The following is a 19,031-nucleotide window of genomic DNA, read 5'->3' as shown; positions in this document are numbered from 1 at the left end:
ATTTCAAGGGACTGTCCATTGATTTGGAGTCCCTCTGTTCCTCATTTGTCCCTCATTTTGGTCTGATCTAAATAGATGTATATAAAATGCACTTTTTATCTATCTTAAAGTGTTTCCCAGCGCTAAACCTTTCTTCTGATTTCTAAATTGCTGCATTTGTAAATTCCAAAAGCCAATATAAAGGAATAGTAGTGGTAAAAAAAGCACTTATGGGTTTACCCAATCTTGTTTTTTCGTACAATTCTCCTTTAAGGGGGCGTTGCAAGGGGTGTGTCCTATGCCTGCATACTTTTGCTGATAGGTGTCCCTCATTCCCATCTCAAAAAGTTGGGAGGTATGGAGATATTCACCATGCATGCAGCCGCTGACATCAGCGGTGCATGTGCTCAGAAGGTCCGGCACACCGCGCTGGGTCTTTAGAGCTTCTTGCCGGAACCGAGGGCTCCTGCGCGCATGGGCGGGAGTGACGTCATCATGGCTCCGGCCACTCACTTCTCGGAAGAAAGGCCGGGGGGACATTTTAGCCTTCTCAGCGGTGACCGGGCGCCGCTGGGAGGGCTTCATTCAAAGGTAAGTATTTCATAATGTGCTAGTATGCGATGCATACTAGCACATTATACCATTGTCTTGCAGGGTTTTTTTTTTTTTTCAGCGGTTTACTACTGCTATAACTGTCTTTAGATTTGCAATGACAGTTATTCCAGAAATATAGACTTGGCCTTTTACATAGCTCTACATTCTAGACACCATTAGTGCGAACGGGGGTTAAAAGCATCTGAATGATGTAGCTAATGCCAAGAAGTTTCTGTTCCCAGGAATGGGTAATAAGAAGAGGTAGGGCACAGCTATGATGTCATCATTGTTATCAGTAACAAATGTAGCAAGGCTTTTACAGCATTTGTTTGATGTTTTTCTGTGTAATCAGTCTATGGCTGTGTGCCCTCATCATAATCCATGGCAGTGTAAATGTATCTGACAGTCAAGGCACATAATGGAAATGTAGCTTTTGTGTTTTGCTATGGAATTGATCGCATTAGAGAAAACCACTCGGTTCCACTACATTAGTCTGGATAAGATTCTTCATTAAAAGAGTGGGCTATAGACACAGACAATTATTATTTAGAGCTAATGTTGCATGATGGTATAGGATGAGTTTAGGAAAATAAAGCGGTTGGGTCATAATCTCATTTTTTGCAGCATATATTGTCTACATAAATATGGTAATGGTTTCTGACGCCACGGATAGCCAGTTTAGTATATGTTACTGGTGCTACCAATTGCCTGTATTTATTTAAAGGATTGGTTTACCTTTACCAAAAAACAGCCTATGCAGATATCTAAAGAATAAAAACAAACCGGGCAGCTTTGACTAAAGTTGAATAATGCCCTTGCTATAGGTTAGCGGTCACTAAATGGCTGACCGCGGTTCTGCACCGGACCGAGTGGCAGTCTTGAACCAGACCGTGGCCGTGCTACTGCTATGGCTGGGTGTCCACTCCTGGGCCTCCCGCCTGGTCACCAATGTCATCCTCACAGCAGGAACTGCAGATCGAAACTGAGGGCCAGGAGCTACCCATGTCCAAGTTATTACGTTAACAAGCGGGTGATTACTAGGCTTGTTATTATGAAAAGACTCCCTCTCTCTGTCCCGATCTGCAGCACCGAGGTCGGGACAGAGCGGGAGTCTTTTCATATTAACAAGCTGTGTAATTACCTGCTCCTCCTGATCCCGTCTCCTGTGAGGATGACATTGGTGGCCGAGCTGGAGGCCCGGAGGAGGACACCCCATGATGATTAGTGCCTCTGACCTGCCAAAAGGTACCATAGGATTAGGGTGACCACATTTCCAAACTGCCATTCAGGGACACCCCCCCTTCCCAAAAAAAGATGATTTTTGATTTTTTTTTTGCCAATTTTTGGAAAAACAAAAGCAAACAGTGGTCTAGACAGGTGGTATACAATGTGAACCTGCTTTAACCTCCCTAGTGGTAATCCCGAGTGTGGCTCGGGCTGAATTTTCATTACCAAAAGCGGTGACCCCGAGCCACACTCGGGATCGCATCGCAGGGTCCAGACAAAGTTACTTACCTTGCCCCCAGGATCCTGCAATGTCCTCTCGATGTGTCCGCGGGCTGTCTACTCTGATCGATCTATCACAGTGCCGAGCTCCGTTCCCTGCGAGCGTCACCACGCACAGGGACGGGGCCCGGGGCCAAATTCAAAAAGAGAAAAACACAGAACACATACAGGGTAATGTAGACAAAAACTCACTGTTAAGTGCAGTTTTCAACTTAACTGCTTCTAGTTTATATTGCTTTGCCAAATTTAGCTCTATTAAAGAAGTAAGACACAGAATATAGATTTCTGTATATCAGATCCGAGCCTTAAAGGTCCCGTACTGTCAACTGAACCTGTCGGCTCTTTATTGGGGCTTTTTATAAGGCTTGGTTACACAAGCATCAGTTTGAGCAAATCTCCATATAAGGTAACAAGCAGTATAATTTCAACATACATGACGCTGGACACATCTGGAAAGACTTAAGCTACGTCTTACAACATATACTGACACGCACACATTTATGCTGAGAAATGAAAAACAACTTAAGTAGAACTCCAACCTATTATTTCCAACCTTATCAATTTCCCCCTTTGACATCATCCCCTCCCCGATTCTGGGTCCTTGCAAACAAGTGAACAGCCGATACTTCAAAGAGTACTATCCCTGACCGCGGGTTGTCAGAGGAGGATAAGTCTTCTTTATTTACCCTCATCCCTCAAATCCATACCAGCATCTTATAAGCAAAGAGAATAGAAAAGGGGTGATGTCAAGTTACCCTTTTTGTCATTGGAGTTCCTAATACCTTTCTCTTTCCATTCTATCTGTTCGTGCCTTAATCTTCCTATATAATCAACAGTTTATCACAGTAAGCAGTACAAAAACTAAAATTAGAATAAGTATCAGATTAAGCATCCAATTAAAAATTGCCATAGCAGTGGGTGACCATCCAGCAAATACATCATACCAATGATGTGTTGTTTCATCTCTTATTTGTGAGGATAAATGTATTAATTTCCCTTTATCTATAACCGCAGATATTAGATTATTTTGAAGGGTATGTTCTTGTGTCTCTATGTGTTTTCTAAGTATTTCGGACTCATTTAAGATTTGCCGTAAGAGCTCTAATGATATTATAAAAGGAGTAGTATCAGTAAGATTATCTACCGTCCATTCTAGATTAAATATTCTATGTGCATCTGGTTCAAAAAGGAAAGTGTCATTTTGTCATTTAAGCATTTTAACATTCTTTACACATCCTGAAAAAGGGGCCGTTTTATTTAAACTTTCATAGTTTCCTGATCATTTGTGACTAAACAAATATGTTGTGTTCCTATCTCCATAAATCTGTTTCCTACACCTGCTGGTAATCTCTGAAACTTACATATGTTAGATTGATGTTTCAATAAGCAAAGTTCATAGACTGGAGAACTTCTTCCACAGACTATTCCCTTATTAGTTTTAACACATAAACTTAGATCATGAGTCATGTTTTGTGTATCTACATAGTGTCCATAAATCTCAGGATACCAAAATTCAGGTAGATCCTTTCCTATCAGGAGTGGCATCACTATTAACTTACACATTACCTGGACCTCCTCCACTTTGTATACATCAAACCTTCCAGCACACCATCTTTCCTCACATTCAACTTCTTTTCCTGGTACTTCAAACCATGTACTTTCTAAATTTAAACCCTTGAAATAGTTCATCCAAGTGCGATTTGAATGTGATAAGATAGTGTAGAAAAAGCACATTGAGTAATGTTTATAAACTCCTGATTTTCTTTCCACAACTTCAGACTAGCTAGTGCTGTGTGATTAACCATAATATTGAGATATTTAGTTAATTGTACCTGGCTAATTTGTGTTTCGAATGTTGTAGGTAACCATTTGCTTGTAATTATTAAACTATCAGCTATGTGACTTCCTGCACATTTCCACTTATTTTGTATCATTTCCATCTGTATCCCATTCATTATTCCCATTCCAGTTCCTGCAGCCCCGAGAATTGTATCATACCATTCTCGGCGATACCTACATTCTGGTAGCTGGGGAAAAGTTACATTAAATTTGATTTTTGTTTTCTGTTGTAATACCGAAACATTTATGCAAGATCTAGGAATAGGAGTTAATAGAGAAGATTCGAAGATGGTGGGTAGAGCGTCTTCTATTTTTATATTGAAACCATAATGTTGCCATTGTATATATATCCTCCTGTTGTGCTTCCCATTTCCTTACTAGTACAAAATACCATTCGTAGTAATGATATTGTGTTATACTCTTATACTGATTTACCCATCTAAGATCAGTACTATTTTCATGAACTGTTACATTGATACCCGGAGTCCATGTATAAACAAACATTTGAAAACATTCAAGCACTATTATCATAGAAGAATCTTCATTCTGTTTCTCTCGGTTCAAGACTCTTTTTGCAGTGTGATGCGTGGATCCAGGCTGCTTTTCCTTCCAATTTCACTGAAGTGGCTGTGGTCAAAAGCACTTGATAAGGACCTTCAAATCTAGGTTCCAATGTCTTTCTGGTGTGTTTCTTAACATATACATAATCTCCTGGTAGCAGTGTATGTGTACCTGCTATTGAATTAGGGTCTGGAAGAGAAGAATACACACTTTTGTGGATCTTAGTTAGACGTTGTTGTAATTGTATCACATATGCAGTCAAACTATCACATTGCAATTGCATACTCTGTAGAAAGTATAGACCTAATCTAGGTGCATTCCCAAAAAGTATTTCATATGGGTTTGTTTAACTCTTGCATAGCTTTTTGTATTTTCAACTTTATTGTCCCATTTACTTTTTCCACTGATCCTGAACTCTGTGGATGATAAGGGGTGTGAAAACTTTGTTGAACCCCTAACATGGTCATCACATTCTGCATGATTTCTCCTGTAAAGTGTATCCCCCTATCTGATTCTATAGTTTCAGGAAGACCAAACCTAGGTATTAACTCAGTAATCAGTTTCTTGGCTGTGACTTTTGCTGTAGCTGATTTTACTGGATAACTTTCGGGCCAACCTGAGAATAAATCGATACACACGAGGACAAATTCAAAGGGGCCGCTCTTAGGCATTTGTATGTAGTCAATTTGCAGTCTCTGGAAGGGGTATTGGGCCCGAACCTGGTGTTTCCGTGGGGTTTTTACTCTCTATCCTGGGTTATTCAGGAGACAGATTTGGCAGGCTGCACAGTAGTTTCTTGCAGTACTACTGAATCCAGGGGCGAGCCATCCTTGGTTCACAATCCTATACATGGAATTGGAACTGACGTGTGTGGGTAGGTGAACTGCCGCTGCCATTGCTGGGTACAGAGAGGCAGGTAGGCATATTTTGCCCCCTTCCCTCCATACATTGTCCAGGTCTGGTGCTGCTCCCATCCTGACCCACTTATCTTTCTCGCTCTCCCCTACTTGCTCCTGTAATTTACTCAGCTGCTGCCATGTTGGTTCTGGGATACTCACCTCTACCGCTGCTAAGGTCTCAGGGCTTCCTTCCCCTAGAGCTGCCTGTTTTGCAGTCAAATCTGCAAATGCATTTCCTTTTGCCTCAATTGTTTTTGCGCTCGTGTGTGCCGCTATCTTCATAATGGCCACTCGTTTAACCTTTTGAAGATTGTTCAGGACTCTCTTAATCCCTTCTCCATGTTTTACAGGTGTACCTGCTGCTGTCAGATAACCTCTAGCCTTCCATATATGGCCATAATCGTGCGCTACACCATAAGCGTAGGCAGAGTCAGTATAAATATTCCCTTCTCGTCCTTTTAAGTATTCTAGGGCTTGTTCTAAAGCTTTTAATTCTGCTTCTTGTGCTGACATGTGGGCTGGTAAGGCCTGTGCTTCAATCACCTGTGTATCAGTCACTACGGCATACCCTGTGTGATATTTACCCTTGTCATCAGCAAACCTACTACCATCTATGTACAAAGTGTGCTCAGCATTTAAGATTGGTGTATCTGTAACATGTACCTTTAAGAAAAAAAAAAAATGTACTCTGTCTTAATTATCACCAGATGTTCCTTCTAACTAGAATGACTCTATTGTAGGGATGTTTAACCCTTTCAACTCTGAAAATACACTATATATGAATGTAAAAAATGATGTGTAAAAAATATCTCATCTTGATATAATAAACATGTCCTGTCACATAAAAATGATATATAAAAACTGCAACATATCTGATGGATAAATTATTTCATCAATAGTCAAAAAAACTAAAAAGTCCATTGTTTTTAGAATGTCCTCTCTTATCAGAGGTTCTCGAGAATTTTTTTTTTTCTTCCTCTTCTTCTTCCTTATTAGCACTATTATTCCCCCTTGCCAAATCTGGTGACTGAAGAGGCAAAAAGGTAGCCAAATTTAAAGTTGTACAGCGCTGAAAAGTAACATTTGGAGGTAAAAGTAAAGTACACTGTAACCTCAGTTGCCTAGCCATTGAAATGTGTTTGGGCTGTACCTGAGACAAGATTGCATGTATCTCATGTGTGGTGTGCACTACAACTGGATTGTCTAGAACAATTTCTGATGACTTATCTAGGATTATCGACACCGCTGCTACCGCCTGTACACAAGACGGTGAACCTCTGGACACTGGATCTAATGCTGCTGAAAATTAAGCAACGGATCTTTGTTTTACATGTGCCTGTGTCAAAACACCTGTGGCGTGTCCAGTGATTTCAGCAATGTACAAATAAAATATCTTGGTGTAATCTGGAATACCAATAGCCAGGGCAGAAATCAACAACCTTTTCAAAGTGACAAACGACTCATAAGCTACTTCTGTAAGCATATACGGTACAATTTTCAAACAATCGTATAATGGCTGCATCAAAACGCTAGCATGTGGTATCCATTGTCTACAATATGACACAATACCTAAAAACATATGCAATTGTTTGAAATTCCGTGGGGGTAACATTCCCTTTATCACTTGAACCCTCTCCTCAGTGAGATGTCTCGTACCCTGTGATATACAATGTCCCAAAAAGATAACCTTTTTCTGACACACTTGCAACTTTTTCTTATTAACCTTGCAACCTTTTTCTGCCAAAAATCGCAACAAATTAAGGGTGGTATGCAGGCTTTCAGTCTTTCACTTATCTGTGGAATTAATCCTTCCATAAACTGTCTATTGAAGGCTCAGATCGTGACTGGCAGAGCCAAATCCAATCCCTCATCTGCCATCATACTTTCCATAGATAAGTAAAATTCTGATACAGTCTGTCCTGGCATTTGTTTCATGAGTGATATTGACCCTCTCTCCTGTTGTTTTGCCTGAGAGAAAGCTTCTAATCTAGCAATAAAAGGGGCCCTTGAGTCTATGTGTCTGACCTCCTGTCTCTAAATTGCCATCCCCCCTCAGCTCGGTCTGTAGGTCGGTCATAAACTAGTTAAACAGGGTCAGAGTCATTTTATGTCTGCATAAATCCTCCCCATCCTGCCAGGTTGCTTCATGTGTATTCATTAACTGTGTCACAAATCTACAGAAAGCAGCTGGCTTTGCTATACAAAACCCATCCTCTACCCTCAATTTCAGGATATATCTTGTGTAGTTTACGTACTATGTCAGTATATGGGGGTGGGATGGCTGAACTAAGATTATTTAAAATTTCAACATTTTTTTTTTTTTTTTTTTTATTCTTCTGTCTTTCATATCCCAACCATCACAATCTGAATTATATTTCCACCCCTCTTCTTTTGCTCTATTTGAGACCTTAATTAAGCATTGAATCTGACGCATCCATTGCTTCTCTAACACCTCTCCTTGTCTGTCCCTTTTTATTTCACTCCATACATCCAGGTCTAAACCCGCTGCTCCTTTCACCTTAAATTTACGAAGGACATCCTTTAAGTCCTATGCTTCATCTTTCCCATAGATGTTCTTAATTATCTGTGGTACCGTATAATGCACCACAATTCCCTGACGGGGTTTCATGTTCTGCTGGCCCATTCTGACAGTCCGTGCCTAGGTAGCGTGTGGGACACTTAGTGTACAGTACTAAATACTAAAAAAGCTACACTAGTTCCTCGTTGCCTTCCTCCTAGGGTGCCAGAATACTAAAAACCTCTCCGGATGAGATTTCTGAAATCGAATTACTTTATATGCTAGCCAACTCACAAATATTATGACCAGAATGGCAGCTACACATATACAAGCATTCCTTTAAGTGACCAGGTATCCGACTAGATCTCCGGGCTTATGGAGACCTCATTCCCCCTGTATCTGGGAATCCCTCTCATACACTCTTATCCCTGCTTTATGGAGCAGACAGGGCTTATACTTTCAACCCGTCTATGGTTTATGAATTAAATTGAATATCAAACTTAAGCGGCAGACCCCCAAAGTCCTCTTGCGAGGTTAAGGACGCATTCTACTGCTCATTGGGATGATATTCTTTCAATTCATACCAACCTAGGCAAGGCTCATTCACTTTCTCAACAAGACAGACAGAAAACAAAACAACAATTAATTCCAGCAATATAAACCACAATATGCAGTAATTCTAGACTCACCACTACAGAGGCTGGTGTTTTAAAACCAGGAGAACCGTAACTGACAGAACGGATAGGCACAAATCAGGGGAGCACAGAATATAAGAAAAATAAAGCTTTTTCTTACCTGCGCAGGTTTTTTGATCTGTGGTTCCCGGAATGCCTGACCTTTTGTTCCGTCAGTCCAATTCATCCACCTCTTGAAGCGTCATCGGTGTGTCCCTACTTCCGGGCGCCAGAAATGTTAAGTGCAGTTTTCAACTTAACTGCTTCTAGTTTATATTGCTTTGCCAAATTTAGCTCTATTAAAGAAGTAAGACACAGAATATAGATTTCTGTATATCAGATCCGAGCCTTAAAGGTCCCGTACTGTCAACTGAACCTGTCGGCTCTTTATTGGGGCTTTTTATAAGGCTTGGTTACACAAGCATCAGTTTGAGCAAATCTCCATATAAGGTAACAAGCAGTATAATTTCAACATACATGACGCTGGACACATCTGGAAAGACTTAAGCTACGTCTTACAACATATACTGACACGCACACATTTATGCTGAGAAATGAAAAACAACTTAAGTAGAACTCCAACCTATTATTTCCAACCTTATCACTCACCCAAGCTCTACCGCATGTTTATAAGATGATGAGCTGAATAACGGTGCTCAGGCCATTGTGTCCCATACATCAAAATTGCAAAATCTTTATTGAGCACAAACAGCAGTGCGACATCAAAACGCGTTTTGATGTCACACTGCTGTTTGTGCTCAATAAAGATTTAAGATAAAGCAATCGAGTTGCCGGCATTCTTTTTACAGAACACATACAGTACACTGTAATCTTACAGATTACATTACTGTATCAAATCATTTCACATTAGTTTTGTCCCCAATGCTTTGTCCAGTGCACTGCATGCAGTTTTATATGATATGAACTGTTCTTTCTGCCTGGAAACTTGAGAATGTCCATAGCAACCAAAAAGTGTCCCTTTACATCAAAAGCAGTTTTAGACCAGCTAGAAAACAGCGATAGTAGATTAGAACATTTGCAGAATTGAGTGATAGTGATTTGTGGGGAAATTCGTCATCAAACACTGAAAGTAATGACAGCAACAATTCTGCAACTGAGCAAATTTCAGTGTTTTTGATTTGATTTCATTATTGAATACATTTTATCATTATTATATTATTATTTTTTATAATTATTTATAGTTATTATATTATAATTTATGATTTCATGTTTCAAACTTTATCATACCCGGGATGTCTACTAGACTTTTGTTTGGACAGATTTAAGCGTGTTATTACTAAGAATTACAGGCCTACAATATAAAACGGCAAATTTCCATGCAAAGCAATGTACCTCCTTGAGATTTAAAAATCTGACATAATCATAACGCCAGGGAGGTTAACTAAGTCACTTAGTGTTCTTTGTACATGAGTCTGTCTGTAAATTGGTGCATCTGTAGCATGCATAGAACATACACAAAAATGAAATTTCTAAAGAACAAAAACAAGTCAGATCACATTTAAATTGACTCGAGGTTGCAATTGCCGGCACCCGGGTATTGAAAAAAGGAGAAAGAAAAAAACCAGCATGGACGGCGTGGGGGTGGGGTCCCCAGACTCTTTAGGTCTGGTATGGAAGTCCCCCCCCAAAAAAATCCATACCAGACCCTTATCTGAGCAAGCAGCCTGCCAGGTCAGGAAAGTGGGGGGATGAGTGAGTGCCCCTTCTCCTGAACCATACCAGGCTACATGCCCTCAACATGGCGGGGGGGTGGGTGCTCTGGGGCAAGGGGGCTCTGCCCTCCTCACCCCAAAGCACTTTGTCCCCATGTTGGTAGGGACAAGGGTCTCTTCTCCACAATCCTGGACTGTGGTTGTGGGGGTATGCGGGCAGAGGGCTTAACAAGGGGCCCCCCAGATCCCCCCCCCCTCATGTGAATGCGTATGGGGTACATAGTGCCCCTACCCATTCACCAAAAATATGTCAAAAATCATAAAAACATAGAGACAGTTTTTGACAATTACTTTAATAAAAAATAAAAAAACAGTGTCCCCAGGCGTCAATTACCTGGACCTGTAAAAGAAAAAAATGCCGATCCGGGTTCGTGGGCACCTGTGCTTTGAATGGACGAGCCCCGATGACATCACTCTCGTGCATGCGCATGGGAGTCACTGTTTATGGCACGGGGCTCTGAAGAAACGGCACGGGTATGCTGCTCCTTCAGAGCGCATGCGCCGCATTGCCTCTAGGCGCTTGCATTTTATATCTGAGACAGTTTTTTAAATTTTGCTACAGGTTCTCCTGGCAGATCTGAATGTCATTACCATCGCAAAACCAAGAGCAATCTATGCCTTATGTCTAAAAGCCAGGCATTCTCAACCAGGGTTCATTGGAACTCTAGGGTTCCTCCAGAGGATTGACCATCGTTTGATTGTACCAGCATTTGATTGTCAGAGATTGCAGCACAACGCCTCTTTATAGCTGTCCATAAGCGTGGCATTTTGACCACCATTGTAAGAGTTTAATACTTTCTACTGACCACCAACGTACAAAGCATTTGTCCCACTGACCCTCAATTAATTGGTTTTAGTAAGGGTTCCCTAAGACCCAGAAATGATTTTAGGGGTACCTCTGGAGTAAAAGGGTTGAGAAAGCCTAGTCTAAGCACCTATAATATGAACTTACTCTGCAGAAACCACCACTTGGGGTATCAAAGGGTACAACTAAATTGGCGCTGGATGTGTTACATCTGCTGCAGGGGAAGAACAGACAATCTAAATGGTTATTCTTCCCATGACTAAATCATATAACTAAACGCCTAGACATTTTTACATGTGACAGCCACCATGTGATGATCCTGGGGCTGTGGTTCCTGTAGAGAAGGTATGGATTATATGGTTACGGGCAGGTTTCATGAGACCGGGGGGGGGGGGGGGGGGGCTGGGTAAGGGCCTTACACGGCAATAGTTCTGCTTTAACATATTTTATACCTGGGAGCTGGTGGAAATGCTCTGAAAAAGTACAATAACTAAAAAAAAAAAAATGTGTTTACTGGTACAGTCCTGTCCTTTTATATTGCACCTTCTGCCCTTCCTTTCTTAATGTGTTTGTGGTTAACTGCAAAGGAATCTACCTAAATTCTTCATTTTACAGTTCACTGGATGACATCGAGGCAGGAACAGGTGAAAAGCTCCACTTCATTCCCATCATGACGTCAACAATCAACCTGGGCCCCTCTGCCAATCCCAAGTGAGTGCATGGCACACGCCCCGTAAAAAGGTTTATAGAGAGTCTATTACTAGAAAAAGATTTGTGGACGAACTGGTTTAGAGAAGACGGAACACTTATTCAGCAATGTGTACTGGGATAGATACTTCTTTACAATACATAGTAGGACTTGCATTGACCTGTTATTTAGAGAGCCTGCTATTTGTAGATTTCCACATACCCTTTTGAGTGACCAAATAGTAGAGTGGACATTATCGGGATTAACCAGTTGGGCTCCAGAGCAATTTTTTTTCTTTGTCACATACATGAAAAAATCCTAATTTTTGGCAAAAAAATTACATAAACCCCCAGAACATTATATATCTTCTAAAAGCAGAGGCCCTGTAGAATAAAAAAGGAATAGTTGCAAATTTTTGTTTCACGTGATATTTTCGCAACGTTTTATCAAACGCAAATATTCTGGAAAAAATATAATAAAATGGACCACGCCATATAATACCCATTTTTGGTTAAAATATAAAAGATGAGGTTGCATTGAGTAAATTGATACCCTTACATTCCATGTTTTAAAATTGTGTGCTCCCCTGATATCGCCAAAAATTATGGTGTCCAAAAATCACCATAGGTGATGCTTTAAAAAGCCGTTACAGGTCATCAATTTAGCGTTAACTAGGAGCTCTTGTGCTAGAATTATTGTTCTCACTCTGACGTTCGTGGCGATATGTCACATGTGTGATGCAACCGCGGTTTACATACACGTACGCACCCTGGGCTTGCGTTTGCGCAGGTATGTGGGGCAATAGGGGGGTTTTGGAATTTTTTTTTCCATTTTAATACATTTTATTATAATTGTATATTATTATTTTTTTCTACTTTATTTCTTACATTTTTTTATGTGATAGCATTGGGCAGGTGGCATGTACTCTTTTTGGAGACATTAGGGGTCTAATAGACCCCAGTATCTGACCTGCCCTTCACACCATCTAACCAAGCACAGATCAGCTTGGTTAGATGTGTCCCCTGGGTGTTCTGGCCAGGAAATATTGCATTTGAAAACAGAAGTGAAATCACTTCCAGTTTCACTGTTTGCATGTGAAATGGAGGCATGGATTTGCCTCAGTCTCACTGCAGTCTCTCTCCCCCCGCCGGGGGATGTGTCGGTAAGCACCGGATAGCCCGCGAACCACGGGAGGAGAGCAGGCCGCCGGCGGGAGGGGGCCCATCAGCTTGTGATCAAAGGTTCACTCTTTGGACCTACATAAATAGTAACATACAGACATAGGGTGTGGTGCAGATTCCCCCTGTTTAGACCCCTGATATTTCACCAAAGCCCCCTAACGGGGCTCCTAAAAAAAATTGTAAAAAAATAAATTGAAAAGATACAATTGTAAAAAATAATAAAAATAAAAGCTGACACCGTCCACTGCCCTTCTGACACCAATCTCTGCCCTACTGATACTGATATACTGTATACACATGCACACACACCCAAATGTGTTTTTGCTTTGGGGTGCACACCTTAGTGCAATAGGCTGTGCACACCTATGCATACAGAGTATAATGAAAAATGCAGATCCCTGCAACAACCAGTCGTAATGTATCTGCTACCTTTTTGGGCTACTTTTCACATTTGATTACTCTTTGCATTGCCTTCTATTTTGATAGAGTTCTGTGGAATAATGCTTTGCGTTATCTTGTCATGTTTTGCAGTGCTAAACCTACCGATTTTGACTTCTTGAAAGTGATTGGAAAGGGGAGCTTTGGAAAGGTTTGTGACCGAACTATAAAAGAAAAATCTATGTATACTAAAATCAAAACCTTTTTCATTTTGGATAGGGTAGGGGGTGGTTAAAACTCTTGCCTTTTATCTTTACCATTTTCCCTAAAATGTTTATTTTAGTTTTTTTCCCAGAATAGGACAAAGTACATGGAATACTTTGCCCCATGTTTCTAAGTATTTTCCAAACCAGGGGCTGGGGCTGGTGCTCCATCGGTTGGGAGGGCGGCAGACAGCTCATACCCACAACCCCCCACCGGCTCACTTACCCTGTGCTGCCCCCAGACTGACATGTTGGAGGGTGCCCACCGGTGGCGGCTTCCCCCTCTGTCTCCTCTATTTCCCGGCTTCCATCCGTAGAAGGCTGCTGGGCTATCATCGTGTTGTGTGCGATGAGCTGTCATCAGGGGCTGCCATTCTCAGCTATAGATGCATCCAGTGGTGGCTGGCCATTCGGTCGGGCTTCCCCTGCGTCTTCTCGGCGGAAGTCTCCTCCCTCCTCCCTCTAGGCTAATGGGATTGCTACTCCTTTCGGCCAATTGGAAAATGGGTCTCAAGACCCGCTTCCTGATTGCCAAGGAGGAGAATCAGTGTGACAATAGCGAATATTCATTTGCTATTGTCACACAACTGGGTGGCCCACCCTTTTTTTGAAGCCTATTAAAGCCTCTGGCTCTAATCACGTGCTTCAAAAAAAAAAAAAAAAAACCCCTTTGGAATCCATGCGTTCGGCACCCTGCATGTAGATTAGGGGGGAAGATGCATGGATAGAGGGGTGGTGCCCGTGCGCCCTGAATTACAGGCCGCCACTATTCCAAACCTATTTATGAATATTGACCTTCCCCCTCCTCTCCGGCCACGGCCGAGCTGACAACATCTATAAAGGAGACGGCTGATTCTTAGCTGGAGTTTGTTCACTGGTGAGCACTTTCCCGAGACAAGCGACCGCAAGAGGAATGCAAAGGCTGGAATGTCTTACTCCCTTCTCCATTGCTTGTTTCAGGAAAGTGCTCACCAGCAAACAAACTCCAGCTATGAATCAGCCATCTCCTTTATAGATGTTGTCAGATCGGCCGTGGCCAGAGAGGAGGGGGGAGTTCAGTACTCGGAAAGCCGAGGGAAGCTGCACTTATGAATCAGTGGTCTCCTTCATAGCTGTCAGATCAGCTGTGGCAGGAGGGAAGAGAGGCAGGTCAGACCTCATGTATAGGGTTAGCAAGCACTTAGAAATGTGGGACGATGTACTACATGTACTTTCTCCCATGGAGACATAACTGTACAATATAAGTTATAATGATTGATCTTCTTTAATCCCTATTAGAAAAAAGGAAGGGGGTGCCCCAAGGGGATGGTGTGGATAAAAGGGTGGACAGGATATTGGCAATAGAATCATAGAAGATGTATATAAAAATATAAATTTTATTGGATAAATATATACAAAATAGAATAGAATATACAATAAACATCTAAAATCATGAAATTGAAATACATGTACAATAGAAATCAGCAGCTAATTGGATGTTGAGAGCACACAACATTACTAGACTGGAAGTCGATTGAATATGGTGGTCACAACAAGTCCCAACATGTTTCGGAAACAGAGAAAAGCCAAAAGGCTAAACAGACTCTGTATTCATTTCCTTCTTCAGGGGTTAGATGGAAGCATGCTGGTAACATTAAGACATATATTCCTAGACAGTGTTGCACAGCATTATTCGGATAGATGGTCCCTCACGCCTCAGACGGAAGGCTAAAAATCGCATGGCAATATTCAGCAGATGAAAGCATAAAGGCATTTTATACTTTTAAAGGATTTTGGAAGATTCCCAGAGCACAAATAGTAGGTGGTTGAGGATGATGTTTTCCCAGTGGGAGCGGCAAATCAGAGTACACAAGGACACCCTCAAACGGGCAAACCAACAAGTGCCTTAGACAACCGTTTAATAGCCAAGTGTCTGCAATTGCATGGATACCAAGTACCCTGATTTGCCGTTCCCACTGGGAAAACATCATCCTCAACCAACTACTATTTGTGCTCTGGGAATCTTTCAAAATCCTTTAAAACTATAAAATACCTTTATGCTTTCGTCTGCTGAATATTGCCATGCGATTTTTAGCCTTCCGTCTGAGGCGTGAGGGATCATCTATCCGAATAATGCTGTGCAACACTGTCTAGGAATATATGTCTTAATGTTACCAGCATGCTTCCATCTAACCCCTGAAGAAGGAAATGAATACAGAGTCTGTTTAGCCTTTTGGCTTTTCTCTGTTTCCGAAACATGTTGTGACTTGTTGTGACCACCATATTCAATCGACTTCCAGTCTAGTAATGTTGTGTGCTCTCAACATCCAATTAGCTGCTGATTTCTATTGTACATGTATTTCAATTTCATGATTTTAGATGTTTATTGTATATTCTATTCTATTTTGTATATATTTATCCAATAAAATTTATATTTTTATATACATCTTCTATGATTCTATTGCCAATATCCTGTCCACCCTTTTATCCACACCATCCCCTTGGGGCACCCCCTTCCTTTTTTCTAATCGCAATTGAGATGTGGTAAAAGCTCTCAGGATTTCCTTATTGGTTGGTTTCCTCTTCCTTTTTTTTTTTTCTTTAATTCCTATTAACACAACAGGAAGTAACAGAAAATCTGTCCAAAGTAAGGTAAATTCCCTTAGGAGAACAGGTGTCCCTGTTGTAAGATTTAGGCTCTATTCCTGTTAAGGCAAGAACTCAAAATTTTGGGTTTTCCCTCACTGTCACTCTCCGTGACAATTGTCATTAGGACAAATCTTCCCAGCAGGAGCACAAACAGCAATAAAACTTGACAAAGGTTCCTAACCCCCTCGCCACTTTAGCTTTAAAAAAAGAAAACTAATGCCATTACCCCATCTAATGACTGGTAAACTGCAATTTAATACATTTTTGATCTTGAGTTTAGATATTTCAGTTTCATCAAATTGTTGTTGGAGCAAACCTGAGCAAATTCACCTATAAACTAGCAACTTCTCTAACTAGGCTTTATATACATATGTGAAGCTAAAGCATTGAATCTTTTATTTAATAGGAATTATAGCCATGTATGCAGCAACCCATAACATTTCAATCACCCATATGTATTTTGCCATGTGTATGATCCACTGTACGTCCACCAAATGTAGCAACCATTAGTCATTGTTCAGCACACTGCTGAAATGTGGATGTTAATTGGCTGCTACGGTTTACTTTAAATCATTGCTCTTTGCCCCATATTACGACATAAGGGCCTACATGTAAAATAATTCCTAATCCTTGTTCTGTCTGCCCTTTGTCTTCAGTGGATTGTATGTAACACAGTGCTGGGGGTTAACGAAGTCTGAATCCCGATGCACTGCTGTGAGAATTCCAGCCGGTTCTGCCAAGGACTCGAAGTTGGTCGCTAATCTTATAATCTGGAGCTGACTTGGCAGGACATTCCTGGGGGATGAGGGGCTCTTTTATCACTCTGTATTAGTAGAACTTGCTATTTTTTTTTAGTTAAACAGTTCTTCAAATGCTCCTAAATATCTTCGTTTTGCATATTTTACAATCTGTCAGGAAGATGTCTGACACGCGGGCCTTGATTCATCAACTTGCAATAACACTTAAAGTGTTACTAAACCCAGGACCCTGCATTCATTATATCTGGTCTCCCACAGTACACAGAACATGGAAATGTAATTATTTTAGTAAATATAAACTGCTAAATACCTTTTCTCATCAGCGGGATATATGAGTCTTGTGACTTCTATCAGTGTCCGGCTGAGCACTGGTTAACGCTTGTAGGAGGAGCTTTCATGCTTCTCTGACTGTCCTTTGAGGCTGCATGACCTCTGACTTTCTGTCTGGACAGTGCTTATTGGTCCTGTGCTGATCATATGCACCCAGCCCCCCCCCCCCCAAAAAAAAAAAAAAAACTCTATAGCAATACACACCAGACCAAACATGTGCAGAGTGCCTCCAAGGCTCTGTAATATCAGGAGGTGGACTGGGGACAGTAAAAGAAGGGGAGGATCAGAGAAGACAGGACCAGCCTTTTTTATACACAATGCAGAGGATTAACCCCTTAGGTTTCACAGTAAGTATAACAAGCATATTTTACTATGTGTATATGACAATCAGCGCAACCCTAATTTCTAATAAAGTGCTCAGTGCAATATAAAATTTCTAACTTTCTAATAATATATATATATATATAGTGCAGCGCTACTTTGGTGATAACTCAAATTCCACACCATGTGCGAATCATAAATAATTATGATAATACAATCATCACAATATCACACAACATAAAAGTCCTTATTATACAAAAAAATTCTTAATTGCTGAGATTTTCTGTGTTATTCTTTCATCACCGTGCTTTTCTTCAAACACTAATGCCGCGTACACACGGTCGGACTTTTCGTCTACAAAAGTCCGACAGCCTGTCCGACAGACTTCCGACGTACCTTCGGCGGACTTGCGGCAGACTTTCTTACGAACGGACTTGCCTACACACGACCACACAAAAGTCCGACGGATTCGTACGTGATGACGTACACCGGACTAAAATAAGGAAGTTGATAGCCAGTAGCCAATAGCTGCCCTAGCATGGGTTTTTGTCCGTCGGACTAGCACACAGACGAGCGGATTTTGGGGTCCGTCGTACTTACGACGTAAAGATTTGAAGCATGTTTCAAATCTAAAGTCCGTCGGATTTGAGGCTAAAAAAGTCCGTTGAAAGTCCGGAGAAGCCCACACACGATCGGATTACCAGCCAGCTTTAGTCCGTCAGCGTCCGTTGGACTTTTGTAGACGAAAAGTCCGACCGTGTGTACGCGGCATTAGCATAGCTCCCAACTGTCCCTAATTTTGAGGGACTGTCCCTGATTTGGAGCAATGTCCCTCTGTCCCTCTTTCCACCTCATTTGTCCCTCATTTTGGTCTGATCTATATAGTTGTATATAAAATGCACTTTTTATCTTGCAAAAAGTGTTTCCCAGTGCTAAACCTTTCATCCAAACTCTAAATTGCTGCATTTGTAAATTTTAAAAGCCAATATAAAGGAATAGTAGAGGTAAAAAAAAGTCCTTGTGGATTTAATTAAAGCGGGGGTCCACCCACACCGCCAAAAAAAAAAAAAAATATTAGAAGTCAGCAGCTACAAATACTGCAGCTGCTGACTTTTAATACATGGCCACTTACCTGTCCCAGGGTCCAGCGATGTCGGCAGGCGACGCCGAGAACCCGCTCGGTTCTCGGCAGCTGCCGCCGCCATCCTAGGTGAGGGAATCAGGAAGTGAAGCATTGCGGCTTCACTTCCCGTTTCCCTACTGCGCATGCGCGAGTCACGCTGCGCGTCCCAAGTGGTCCCCGCTCTCTCCTGGGAGCTGTGTTTCCCAGGAGACAGCGCGGTGGGGACGAGAAGAGGCGTAGACTCCCATGGGAG

At 41.5% G+C, this 19,031-nt stretch overlaps 1 protein-coding gene across 2 annotated transcripts in view; it reads left to right on the top strand.

The window, feature by feature from the left end:
• The window catches only part of SGK2 (serum/glucocorticoid regulated kinase 2), a 106,478-nt gene that overhangs the window by 25,686 nt on the left and 61,761 nt on the right, over positions 1-19,031 (top strand). For both annotated transcript variants that reach the window (XM_073606495.1, XM_073606496.1), the window contains exons 2-3: positions 11,724-11,819; positions 13,509-13,566. In XM_073606495.1, coding sequence (XP_073462596.1) covers positions 11,779-11,819; positions 13,509-13,566 — 99 coding nt within the window. In that variant the 5' untranslated portion in view covers positions 11,724-11,778. The remainder of the gene's footprint in view (positions 1-11,723; positions 11,820-13,508; positions 13,567-19,031) is intronic.

This window comes from Aquarana catesbeiana, linkage group LG12, assembly GCF_042186555.1.
Source record: "Aquarana catesbeiana isolate 2022-GZ linkage group LG12, ASM4218655v1, whole genome shotgun sequence".
NCBI lineage: Eukaryota > Metazoa > Chordata > Amphibia > Anura > Ranidae > Aquarana > Aquarana catesbeiana.
The sequence above is the reverse complement of the archived record's forward strand: the minus strand, read 5'-3'. Positions and strand labels throughout refer to the sequence as shown.